General features: G+C 38.0%; 1 protein-coding gene across 1 annotated transcript in view; it reads left to right on the top strand.

The window, feature by feature from the left end:
• The window catches only part of LOC148017441 (selenoprotein O), an 87,910-nt gene that overhangs the window by 58,390 nt on the left and 15,832 nt on the right, over nt 1-13,688 (top strand). The window contains exon 5 of the mRNA XM_087663070.1: nt 3,116-3,375. Within this exon, the coding sequence (XP_087519196.1) occupies nt 3,116-3,375 (260 nt within the window). The remainder of the gene's footprint in view (nt 1-3,115; nt 3,376-13,688) is intronic.

Here is a 13,688-nt window from a genome sequence, read left to right as displayed (position 1 = left end):
GGTAGTTTTGAATGAAAGATATTGAGATACTCATGTAATATTGAATCCATAATTGAATTCATGTTAAGAAATTGAACTACATTGTGAATCAGATGATTATCGATCCAACGGTACCATTACCTTATGGACTTCCAACTTATGAGCCTCAACCACATCGATATCATTCTTAGCATATCATGGTTTTTTTTATAAATACTCCTCTTTATACATTAACTATAAAATCATGTACTTTCTTTTGAGCTTAATCGTTGTTTCCATGTCAACAAGGGTTGTTTATCCTCAACAATCACAAAAAATAATATACACATAATTTTAACATCAAAATTTAGTTAATGATTTTTCAATCCAACTGTCACTACTTTTATTTGTTTTGATTGCAATGATTCACGGTAGGGCCCATCGCATACCAGACTTAATAAATTCAGTCAGTGGTTAGCATGTGAAGTCACAGTTTTTGTACCAATTGAGAACAAATGAAATTATGAGTAGAGTCATCATTGAACAAAAGTGTTAACTTCTTGGCCATTTATATGCGTAAGGACCTTTAAAAGGTCATGTTGTCTAAATAGAGTTTTATTAATGGAACTACTATTGCAAATACTAGCATTAACTACATAATCTTCAAATAAAATTTGAGAAGATATACATGGAGCTTCAAGGGCATTTATTGAAGTCTTAGAAATAGACTTGGCCTTCTTATTTTTGGGGCACTTTTGGTCATCGCGAAAGTGATTTGTCTGATGGCAAGTGAAAGAATGACCCTTCGAGTGATCCTTACTGTGAGTAACCTTACACTATTTAAAAAAAAAAAGCATTTGCAAAGATGACTATTGAGTTATTGATAGGGTAAATGGCTTCTTTGACTTACAGATAGAAGCAACTTGATAGTAACCCCCCGTCAATTGGTTGTTCCTACTCACAACCAAAGTATTGTTAAAATTCTTTGCATATTTGTAGACATCCTTGAGTGAGTGAAGCAGATTGTGGAGCACCTCGTTTTGGTACTTGACAGCAATCCGAAAAGATATTACATATAGAGTAGTGCTTAGGATTGTCCAAGATCTTTGTTTTGTGTAACATATCTTTAAACTCTTGTGCATATGCATCCAAGGTTTTCTTCCCCATGTCAAGCTCAAATAATTTTTGAAAATCTTCAATCCAATCATTGGTCACGAAACATTTTGGAAAAGCAAATTGAAAATGAGTCCATGTCTTGGCTTGGGGCATAGCTTGACTTGCCAAGCATTCACCTTCCCCTGGAACATGATTTGTATTTGCTCGATACGCTGAGCATTATTGAATCGAATGAAATCAAAATATACTGTCCATTTGGCCAACCATGAATTGATATTTGTTTCAACATATATTTCTTCTTCTCCCCTTTAAAGGGACCAGATTGGAATCCTAGAGAGTTTGCAATAGCCATCTTGGAATAGTTTTTGCTGCATTTATAGCACCCCTTTCTTGTTGTACTACATGTTCCACTATTGAAGGTAAAGTATCATCAAGTACCTACTATTGTGGAGCATGTGCTGTAGATACAGCTCGTACTACTCCTTTTCGTTGGGTTGAGAGCTGAGCTGGTGGCTGCAGGAGTTGGGGCGGAGTGGCACTGGCTGACGGTGGCTGAACAGAACGTGCATGTGTATGGCTTTGATACCAAATGTTGGAAACTGAACTTGCTACAATCGATGTTTTGCTGTGTAAAGGATTTAGGTGTCCAAGATGAGGATGAGGAGCTGTCCAAGAAGTTTTCAAAGGCGAAAACAACAAGGAAACACTTGGGAATCACTTGAACAATGCAACCAATGAATGGCTGCAAATAAATGCTTTGTATGTGTGCAGGAGGGGCACGTGGCAAGAGACTATCCGAATAGGAAGCAAGGTGAAGTTAAGGAAGATTACTAGATTAGAGGTAAAGTTTCCAAGAGGTACTTGGTGAAATTTGAGAATTATTCACTAGTGGATGCCAAATGGATGGAAGAGGGTGGCTTGGCAGGCCATTCTCAGTTGCTGCAGCTTCACCTAGAAGCCTCTCAATTCGAGCCGCATTTCCAGTCCTCTAGTGATGGAAAACTCTAGTATACAGTGGATCTTTTGTGTTTTCAGCATGCACCCAAGGTACTGTTTGCTGACAAAATGTCTGCTAGGAGGCCACTATTGATTGTAGTAGTCATTGTAGCTGGTATGTAGATGGCTATGGTTTTCATTGCAGCTCTGAAACTGTATATGCATCAGATTATGATAATTAGAGGTTGATTATCAGTTGCCTGGTTTTCAATGTATGATCATCAGTTTCCGTGGTATTCAGCTAGTCTTTTTGTGGACAGCAAGTGATCATTTAGATTTCATGTCGTCAAAGGTAGATCAGAATCCAGGTGGACTCCAAGGTGATTCTGAGAATGTGCAGAGGAGAGGGGAGGTTTCCTCAGCAATTGGGATTCAGGCACCTTGTTCCAGACTTATCCTTCCATGTCCGGTAAATCTTGAAAAACAAACCATCTTTCTACTATTCAAAGCAAGCTGTGTGGAGAATCCCCCCAACACAGATGATTCCTTTGTCCCAGGGTATGGCCAGACTCTGATCTCAAATGGTTGTTGAAGAGAAGAGGCTGCCTCATCTTCTCTTTGACTTTAATCAGTGCTATGCTGGTATTAAAGATCTCAAACCCATTGTCCATAACAGCCAGGGAGATTGTCGAATCCCTCTTTGTTTGTTCATTTCCATCTTGATTCAATGTTGATTACTGCATTCCATAACCCTAGCTTATTATACGTGTTGGTACTAGAGATGCCCTGATTGGATTTTCCGGGAGCCCATCGTACATGACTTTCAAGGTGACAAATCCCTCTTTGTTTGTACATTTTCATCTTGATTCACTGTTGTTTTATATGGTCTTTTACACTGATTTACTGATCTATGATTTAACTCTTATTGGGGAAAGATGTCTTAAACAATCTGAACAGAAAGGTGCAGTATTAGCTTCTGAGACCAGTAAAGTTAGCAAGCAGTATGTCTGGCAACTTATATCAGGAGGGAAATCTGGTGCAGGTTTTGATGATGTTAAAAGTTTTTGTAATCACATTGTTAATGCTTATTTTATTCTTACTGCAGTGGTAATCCAAAGGAGGAGCCAGGCGCAGTGGTCTGTCGTGTGGCCCAATCGTTCCTTCGGATTGGGTCTTTTCAAATACATGCAGCGAGAACTAAGGAAGATATTCAAATTGTTCGCAAGTTAGCAGATTATGCAATCCGGCATCACTTTTCAGAATTTGATAATCTATGTGCAGAGCCGCAAACAAGTCAGGGGGATCCAACTTCAGGGGGAGTCCAGGACACAATTGAGTTATCACCAGAAAATAATAAATATCTAGGTAAGATTATTTAGAAGTAACTTCAAAACTGACGGAAATATGGTGTGTTGTGGTCTCTCAAAGCAAAAAGAACTCATAAATCTGGGTAATGTTAGTCACAATCTACGTCTTGAAAAGTGATTGTTGTTCTCTGTGTCTATCACCATAAAAATTATGTTTTCTGCATAATAGTTATGAATACGAACTGCAGCAGCATGTGAGTATCTCACAAGCAATTGTTCCTTTTGAGTGGCAGTGCAGTGCCTGGAAGAGAGTCAATTTAATAGTAGTTTAGTGAATTGTCTTCTTCTTTGACTTATGGCCTTTACACCTTTTTCTGTGATTTCCTCCAGCATTAGGTTTTTTGCAAGAAGAAAAGTAATATTGATGCAATGACATCAAAATAATCCAATGAAACAGAAATCCTAGCTATAATAAAGTTAGCTCTTGCTTCTGCTGCTTGAACTTCAATTTATGTTCTTGTAGTAGAACTCTCAAAGACTATCTTGTGGTTGGATCGTTGTCTAGAATTTCATGACAAATATCTGTTGAATTTGAAGATAGATTCTAGAATACCTATCCAACAGGACCTCGAACATTGATACATGTGTCACACTTGGCTGTAGATTGAATTGTTTATATTAGGACGAAGTTGATGTTGTTGGTGCACAGGTTGCACTTTATAAGCTAGCTGTCTTGGGTGCAACTTTCATTGTGTTACATCCTTGGACATCTTGGATGGATGCTCGTAACATTGGTCATTGGCCATTGATCATTTGGTCACTAGGTGTGAATGTGACCTAAAGTTAGGATGGTTAATGGGTCTTGTAGCGTGAACATGCCTTAAGGCTAGGGTGGTGGAGTCCTATTAAAAAAACTCAAAGCTCATTTGTGTGACATCCCTTGCGAGATAGGGAAAGCCCTTAAAGTTCTGTTCAATCCATCTTTTAGCATTGAATCCAATCTCTCTGTCCTGATTACTTACACTTTGGACCCTAGGCATCTCCAATCACACATCAAGATGGTGTGAGCTGATGGTACATGACATCATCCCTTGCAATGGGAGTTTGGCGTGACATGCCATGGGTTTGAGGCTCAGGGAGGTGTGGAAGTGAGCCTATTTGGCTTAGTGTTTGGTAAGTGTGTTGATCATGACATCATCCCTTGCAATAGGAGTTTGGCCTGACATGTGCGTTCGAGGTTCAAGGAGGCTTGGAAGTGAGCCTATTTGGCTTAGTGGTTGGCAAGTGCATTTGATATCCAATGCTTTATGTTTCTCTCTATGCTCATATGGCTTATGCCATGTCATGTGTGCAAGTTGGAGATCTATGGAGCGTCTCATTGGTGTTAGAGTAACAATTTACTTTCTACCACGTTGCGTGGCTACATATTTAGTGAAGGAAAAGTAAGGGAAAATATCTATATAAGCATTTTAGATATATACTTATGGAAGATTTAATCAAGTTGCGAGCATGTTTTTTCGGGTTCAAAACTAGTCTACAGAAATAGTTTCCATTATTAATTTTTGCAACCTTAATGACAACTTTGGGTGGATTAAAATACATGCAAGGACTTATCTTGAGTGCTACAACTTGTCCATACCTAGAAATATAAAAGAGATGTTTTTTTACGAAAATTGCCATTTTTGACTATTGTGAGAGGATTTTCGCAATTCTGTCTAGGTTTACTTGTAGATCAGGTTAATGCCTTATGACTAAATCTTGTGCAAGGAGTAGGAGTTAGACTCTCGAAGTTCAGACCTAGATTCATAGCAAGACTCGAGTCAACACTCCTTGCTGTTGCTTGTTGTGTATTGCCGCCATTGTGGACCGTGGCTTGCAACCACAACTATGGGCCGTGGTGTAGCTACAAGGTTGTCAACCTCCAACGAAGCGTGGTGCAGCTGCTAGGCGGGCACACCAACTAGTGAACTATGATCGCCGTCCGAGGAACTATGCCATGATCCATCCACAATGGACTATTTGCCTTTAGCCAAATCTCTATGTACAAGGTGTTCATCATCAACATCAAACTTGTTAACCATACCCCCAAAGTATCAATCTGAATTAAGCGTCATGGAGTGAATGCTATGATGCTCGAAAGGGCATGAAGAATAGTAGATATGGTACCTTGCAAACAACTTGAGAAATATCTCGATGCTTTTATTAGATGTTACTTTTGTGTTTTGTAGACTTGTATACAATAACTTTTTCAACACTTGCTAGATATTAAAATCTTTATGCATTTTGATTAGAAAACGGTACGTTACTTGGATATTTAGACCATATTATTTATTTCATATCATATGTCATAAGCTTATAGAAACTTAACAAAAGGTCATTAACTATGAGATCTACACGCTTAGCACTTTCAAGTGTTAGCATTTGTATTTTTCGTGCTATATATTTATGACTATAATCATAATAGTGTGAAAAGCATAAATTTATGATGATTCTTGATGTATTCGCAACGTTCAAATTTGCCATTCTTATCAGAATGACAAGGTCTAATAGAAAGTGTCTTGTGAAGAGTAGGGATGCATGTCAAATTCTAACAGTGGTCATTGTTTCTCCTGTGGGCCATTTCATAGCTAACTACCTTGGAAAATTGGATACAAGTGTTAATCTCAATGTTGATGCTAGGCAAACCTTAATAAACTCAGTATGAAGTGACAATTGATTCTAAAGCTTACCCTTGATCTTATTTTTCCTGGAGAATCCTCTCACATGGAACTGAAGGGAGAGGCAAGACTAATAATGCTCTCCATAACTTGATCATTGATGAAAATGAATACTTTTACTCATCATGATTGCAATACTCTTACCAAGTTGAGTGTATATTCCTCCTCTTTTCTTAACACAATTACGCATTCTTGTAATAAAAGATCTTTCATCTTTGTATTTTTGTATACTAATCAAAGAACTTGCATTTTGACCAATGTGTCCACAGAATCTTGCAATCATTCTTTGGTGAAAGTATCTAGCTTTTCTATATTACTATCATAATCTATTGGAAAGAGAAACTTTGATGCTTTAAATACATTAAAATAATCTCTAAACATATCTCGTGAAGCTTTGATTATGTTTGTGATGTAGCAGTTGCATAAAAATACCATATGTTCCGTTGCACTATCATATATCTCATGTGGATTGGTGACATCATCTTCACACATAGATTCCTAATGCAAATAGTGTTTATGCATTACACCTTGCGTATCTTTGTATATTAAGACTCTTATCTATTTATGTATATTCTTTATAAAGCTCTCTGAGTGGGTAGTATCAATAGTAATGTAACCAACCTTTTACATATTAATTATTACCAAGACATATTGGCTCAATGATTCCAAATTAATTTGATGCTCATGTAATTTGAAAGGCATTCTGTATTATTTGAGTATTTTATAATTAAATGTTTATCTTTCTATTTAAGGGTGGCCAATGGCTAGCACGCCTTATAATTATATACTTGGGTCATTATTGATGAGATATCCAAGAGAAAGAAAAAGTTTGGTTGGGTGGTCAGATTAACCAGAAAGCTCAGACGACTAACACCTTTTTAGACTCAGATAGTGACATTGACTAGAAGCCCAAATAGTGAGTGGCTTTAGAAAGTGAAACTAGATACTCATGATCAAATAAATAAACCATAAATCGGTGAATCTATATAATAAAGCTCTTTAGGATTGAAATTTAATGACTCCTAAAATTTAAGAGATTACTATTTTTGAAAGTTGCTCAAATGGAAATTTTGTTTGTATCAAAGGCTCCAGAATATTGCAAGGAAAATTTTTGTCTTAAGTAGCTATCTCAAATCCTTTGAGAGATTTTTAGAGTAGAAGGTTTGGAAGTTTTTTCTTTAGAAAAGTGACATGTGGCATCTAGAATAGGACGTGTCATTTTGAAGAGACAAGTGTCCCTATACTCGTCATTTTCAACAAACACTTGTCATTTGTAGCTTCTACCTTTCACTTTTGTGCTCCCAAGCCCGCATCAATATATTAAAGGTCTCTCTCTTTATTTGAGATAAGCTCTCATGCTGAAATTTCAGCAATATGCTTTGTACTCTCCTATCTATCTCTTATCTGAGAAGCACTTTCTACTTAGCTTGATATAATCCAAGCACCAAAGAAGAAAATTAGCTTGCTACCTAGAGTTTGTAGAAATTAGGGTTTAAAAATGCTAATTTTTAGAATTACAGTAAATCAGTTCTTTTGTATATGGTTTATGCACTTAGTGCATGTGGTTTGTTTCAATACATTTCTGTAAAGGGATAGAGGCTGGTTTCCTTCTTAATTTGGTGTCTCTCTCTCTCTCTCTCTCTATCATCAAGTTGGTTAGGTTCAAAGTATTGTCATTTTCACATTCTTCCATGCGTTCACATTATAGCAAATTGTCTATAAGGTGAACATGTTAAATGCCAACATTCTTCCTTGCACTTATTCTTCAAGTTTGGAAAACGTGTTTGCCTTGTGAGCGAATGAGCACCTTTTGCATTTGACCCCTTCATCTCCATCATTGTCTACAATACAATAGACCAAAGGTTGATGAATTTTCGAGCGCTCAACAAATACTTTATGATGTTCTTTCTCACAATTGTCTAGGCCATAATCAATACTAGTGAGAAGATTTGTAACATTTGATGCATCAAGACCCGTATGTCTTGGTAAAACATGTGATCCAAGAGACGCTTTAAGAATTTTATGTTTCTTGCTTTTCTTTTTATTTCTCATAGTGGCCATATTAATAGCAACTTGCTATATAAGAAAAGCATGTATTGATAATCAACTAACTTGTTCAATATCACTTTTATATTTAAATATTTAAAGAAGGATGATATGTACATACCTCAAGTGTCATACGGCATGTAGCAATCAAGTATATGGAGAATGATAATGATGCCACTGCTCCAACTTCTCGTCTTTAGAGTCCAAATCCTTGTGCTATATGTGGTGGTTATTTTGGAGAATGTTGCCTCTCTAATAGTTTGTAAAAGAGCATATGTTGCATGCCATTGTTCCAATCACACAATGATTTAATCTACTAAAGAGAATCAATTTATCAACCTTTAGAAGCTCAAAGAATGAGATAATTGCAAAAACCCTTGACAATGATGGTGATCCGCACTCTCCATGTTTGGCTTAAACTCACACCATCGAACAATCCCCATGTTTGGTGCAGTCAAGCTGGTCATTGATGCTTGGGTCAAGCTACATGTCACAGACTCACAAGTAGCCTGCAAGTGGGATTGGGCAATGGATTGGTGTCACTTAACATGCGTCATGTGACAGTCTGCTAACTGGGTCAGTCCTTGCAACTCCTTGGGTCACGACTCACATCAACATGTGATACAACCGCTATGAAGTTGCAATTGATAGTACGAGTCCATTGAGACTCACATTGGATGCCAATGAATCATAGGATATTCCATTGGACGGAGCAAGTGGTTCACTAGTTGGCTTGGCCGCTTGACAACTGTGCCATGCTTAATTGGAGACTGGCAGCTATGCCGTGGTCCATAATGGTGGTTGCAAGTCATGACCCACAGTGGTGGCCATGGCCCACAACAGTGGCAGCAGGCAACAAAGAGCAACAATGAGCGTTGACTCGAGCCCTGGTGTGAACTTGGGTTTGGGCTCTGAGAGTCCAACTCTTCCTCCTTGCACAACATTTAGACAAAGGTATTTACATCACATTTACACATTAAATCTTGAGAGCTGGAGCTTGGAAGATTCGATGCTTCTTGAGTTGAGGGCAAGACCTTAGACTATTTAGAATAGTACATGTAGGTGTGCTGTGTGTCATTATTGTGTTGGTTTAGTATATCTAATCTTCTAGAATAGTAGCAGTAGGCTCTAGGCAACAACACGACCAACCAAACTAAGCATAACATTGTATGATGTATGGGCCGCACCCTAAACTTCTCTGAGATTTCTTGAAAGTTGAGAATCCAGATTTTGAAATTCGAGTCTTTGGAGTCTTGACTCAGCTCTCGAGTCCCTAGTCCTAGCCTCGAAATATAAAATCGACTTTGAACCATCCTTTTGGTAATTTTTGATTCATTTTTTTAATTTTAATTCCAATTAAATCAATATCTACTTAAACATGCCCTCTAAAATAACTTGTGATTTTGGACAGGCACTTCTTCAAGTTGCCAATCTAGTGTGTTTTTATTAAAAAGGTTACAAGTCAATTAGGATCGGTAAATTTTCTACTTCTTGTTCTTGTGAATAGTTCGACATTTAGTTGCTAGTCATCGGACAAGTTAGTGGCAAGGGACAGGTGGACAACCATCAAATCCTATCATTGCCTTGTATGGTTTTGAAAAAGGGTTCCTTACATGGTGATACTTCTTGGGTTTCTCGGAGCCATGTTTGCCAAAAAGGGATTTCTTGCATATTGGTATTTCTTGGGTTTCCTATATCCATGTTTGCACTTCTAAAAACATTGTTGGTGCTGTTGCTTTTGGATGTATAGACTCGTAGGGTTGCCCTCAGTTAGTCGTTGTTTCAAGCCATGTGAGCTGATCATCAGTCTTGGGTGTCTATTGCTCACTATCTTCTCAAGGACTAGGGTATTGTGCATGGGAATACTAAAATCCATGGTTGTTGTTTCAAGCCATGTGTGGTGGTCATCAGTCTCGGGTCTCCATTGCTCACTATCTTCTGAAGGACTAGGGTGTTGTGCATGGGAATACTAAAATCCATGGCTTTTGGTGGCGTGTGCTTAACACTGATAAGTTAGTTACCATATCATCTTCTATTGGATCAACTCATTTGGTGTGTTGATGGAAGGTTGTGCTTTCAAAGGTAGTTTGGCATCTAGTGGAGGCATGCCAACTCTTTGCATGTTGAATTGTTGGTTGCTAGGTTAGTCTCATGGAAAGAAAAACAGGATGATGGCCCAAGTTTAATCAAATGGCATGATTGGATTGGTTCCTACTGCTGATGCAACATTGCTAGCATGAGGTGTCTTGATGTCATTTTGCAGCATTTGACGGGTTCTTTTCGGATTCCTCACGGATACTGTGTTTTGTGGGACATGCTTTCCTAGCATTTGCAAGATCAACAGCCTTTTCCTAGCCTTTATATTATCCTTGGCAGGATTGGAGACTTGCAATCCGATTGCATCTCGAGGTTGTTTCTATTCGTCCAATCTATCACCTGCTTGTTAGGGATCATCACTAGTTGGTAGCTAAAGCTAATTCTGTTTGAGGCCTTCACAAAAGCAAGTCATGGTGGAAATTGATTATTATCGAAGGATAGATTGATAAAACCTCATCCAAATGCAAGGTCTTTCTTTGAAGAATGTTGATTGGTAGCTTGCCCTTTTCTTCGGTCCTTTATAGAAGTCATATTTCTAATGGCACCTTCTTCTTTTACACTTCCATGATGGAGTTCTTGGTAGAGTTTATCTTTTGTTCATTGGTCAGGAAGATTTGGTCTCTCTCGTGTGAGATTTGGTGAAATGTGTCGGGATTGTTTGGGTGTTTGGCAAAGTGAAATTTTCTACTATTGTGTAGCGACATGTGAAGATATGGTAAACTAGCCGGTGTTGGAACAATTAAGTTGATACATGACACTCTCATCAATTGATTCAAAATCTACTAGTGTTTTGCTCTAGACTTGTTTGTGATATCAAGGGGAAGCAACAAAATAAATCTCTGTTTTACTCTGGCTGTGCAATGGACATTAGTGATATCCCGCACATAAAAATGAAATCATATTTAAAAAAATGGCCCTTGAAATATCAATAGGCGGTTGCCAAAAATTTTGACAAGATAGATCCAATAGTGAAACAAGGGTCCCACATTCTCATGCAATGGAAGTGGCCACGTTCATTTACTGTTGCAAGTGTCCACAAAGCATTCTATAACTATCCCTTGCTAGTGTCGAGAATGTGTTTCACTACTAGCACACGTTTTGTAATTGGCTCCTTTACCCTAATGTTCCATTTTCTCAAATTCTATGGTTGTTTGTATAACTTGGTCACCAAGAATATTCTTACTTTTGATTCTAGTTATGGTACTCAAAGCCATGTTGCCAGATTGAAAGGTCTTCTTCATTGGTAGTTGGATCCTGTTTCACACTTAGGTGTTCTCTCTCGGGAGGATTTAGTCTTTTGGCCTATGATAAGTTTCCTTAGCTGTTATGCCATCTCTTTAGTTTTTGTTTACTCTTGTACTCTTGTATGTTTTCTGTAATTTGTATAATTACTCTTAATAAAGAGAGAGAGACAAAAGAGCCAAATTTGCCTATGAGACAAAAATAAATACATGTGAAGTTCAAGGAATTGTCATGTTTTTTCCAAGTATAAAAAAGAAACCATAATCTAAAAGGAAATATCTAGCTAGGAAACAATGAATGATTGAAAATGCTAAAAAAGCACTAGGAATCTAGTACAATGTGGAATTGATATGGGCATCAATAATATCCCAAGATATCTCTCATGGGTTTATCTAACATGGATAGGCTTGCGTCGGCATATATTTGCTCGATGATGTGCTAGTATTGCCTATACCGTGGTATCCTCTTGTGGTGCCTCTAGCGGGGACACACGAGAGAGAGAGAGAGAGAGAGAGAGAGAGAGAGAGAGAGAGAGAGAGAGAGAGAGAGAGCTAGAGCTATTAATGTCCTTTGGAGGCCAACTATAAGACAAATTGAGTGATTCAATACCTTCTACTTTGGGTATCGGTGCCATGAAAGCACATAAAAGAAAAAAGAGAATAGTATAAAATTTGAGCCCTTTTGACTAATAAGAGCTTTAATTACAACATCATGCTCCATCACATGTATAGACGATAGCTTAATTACACTAGAAGATATATTTATTTTCAGGGAAGTGGGGTGTTGAAGTCCTTGATGATTGCTTTTTTTTTTCTCGATACACGGTCCACTTGCCATTTCTGTGCCTCTTTGACTTTGGATAATTCTATTGGTCAATTTTTGAGTTGGAGTAGGTCTAATTGGTTTGCTTTGCACACTTTGTTCATTATAGGGACTTGGTTTGCTTCATCACCTCTATCTTCTTTGTCATGTCCATGTATATAATTGAAACCGACCAACCTTCTTGGCAAGGGTGGTAAATAACCTGGTTAAGCACTAGTTACAAGCAGCATAAAATTCACATAAATTAAAAATACAAATGTTACCACTTAATCTTTGGCAAATGATACCTTGTGGGCCCTATAATTGGCACACCTTGTGGTATTTCTTTTACTTCTATTGCTAAAGATTGAAGTACATTGAGATTTAACATGATATCCTTCAATCTTTAATACATCTTGCTGTCCGTAGCAACCAACAATTCTTTGAACCAATTTGACCCTTGGTTTGCTTGGGGATTGGCTTTGAATTTGCTCCTTGGATGATAGATTTTGCCCCAAACTTAATATTGCTTGGCTAGCTTCTTGAAATTTTGTGAAATCTTCGAATTTCAGCTGTTGAATTTCAAGTACTAGGCCCTGAATTTTGAGCACTCTTCTCAGGGTGGTTGGTAAACCTTGATTTTTGTTGTAAATTAGAGTTTTAGCAGCATAAATTCTTCAATTGTCCCCTCCTATAATTGAATTTAGTTGAGATCTGTTGAGAAAAGCTGTGAATTGGTTAAGAGAATAGAGAGGAAGTTGTAGAGACAAATTTCAATATTAATAAGAATGTCCATTTTCTAGCTTCCTGTCTCAATCCCATCCGGTCCCCATACTGTCCTAGTCTCGTCCCCATGTTAGATCCCCCTCTCATGGTAACGAGGGATGGCAATTCTTGCCTCCATCCTTGTTTTCATCCCCATCCCCACAACTTGTCCTGTCTGATGACTTAGAAGAAGACTATCAAGCCAGAAGAAAACCGTTCTCCTCTGTGAGCACGAGTGATTCGTTTCTCCACCCAACCTCGCCTAGATAAGTGCTGGCACCTCTCTCCCTGTTTCCTCTGCCAGCCGTCCACTTTTGGTGAGTCCTACTATTCTTGGACTCTCTTATTCTCTAGGCTCCCCTTAACCCCGTTCGGGCGCCCAAGAGCCCGGACGGTCATCCTCATGCGTGTTCCCCTAGATTTACCTTAATGTCACATTAAATGTCACTTTAATGTCACATTCAATATTTGTGACCTTATCGTTACATTAAATATCACTTTTAATGTCACATTTCCTTCCCCTTAAGAATCGGTTTCGTCCTCGAAAACGATACTTGGAAGGTCTAACTGTAAATTGGGAAATCTTTTCTTTAAAGTACTTACTCGCTCCCATGTTGAGCTTTCTTCTGAACAATCTTTCCACTTAACCAAACATTATTGATAAATAGTATTCCTTGTTCGTCTATTATGAACATTTAATATT

Source organism: Lygodium microphyllum, chromosome 22 (assembly GCF_053477565.2).
Source record: "Lygodium microphyllum isolate KBCC chromosome 22, Lygodium_microphyllum_v1.1.10, whole genome shotgun sequence".
NCBI lineage: Eukaryota > Viridiplantae > Streptophyta > Polypodiopsida > Schizaeales > Lygodiaceae > Lygodium > Lygodium microphyllum.
Note: the sequence above shows the minus strand (reverse complement) of the source record. Positions and strands in the feature narration are given on the sequence as shown.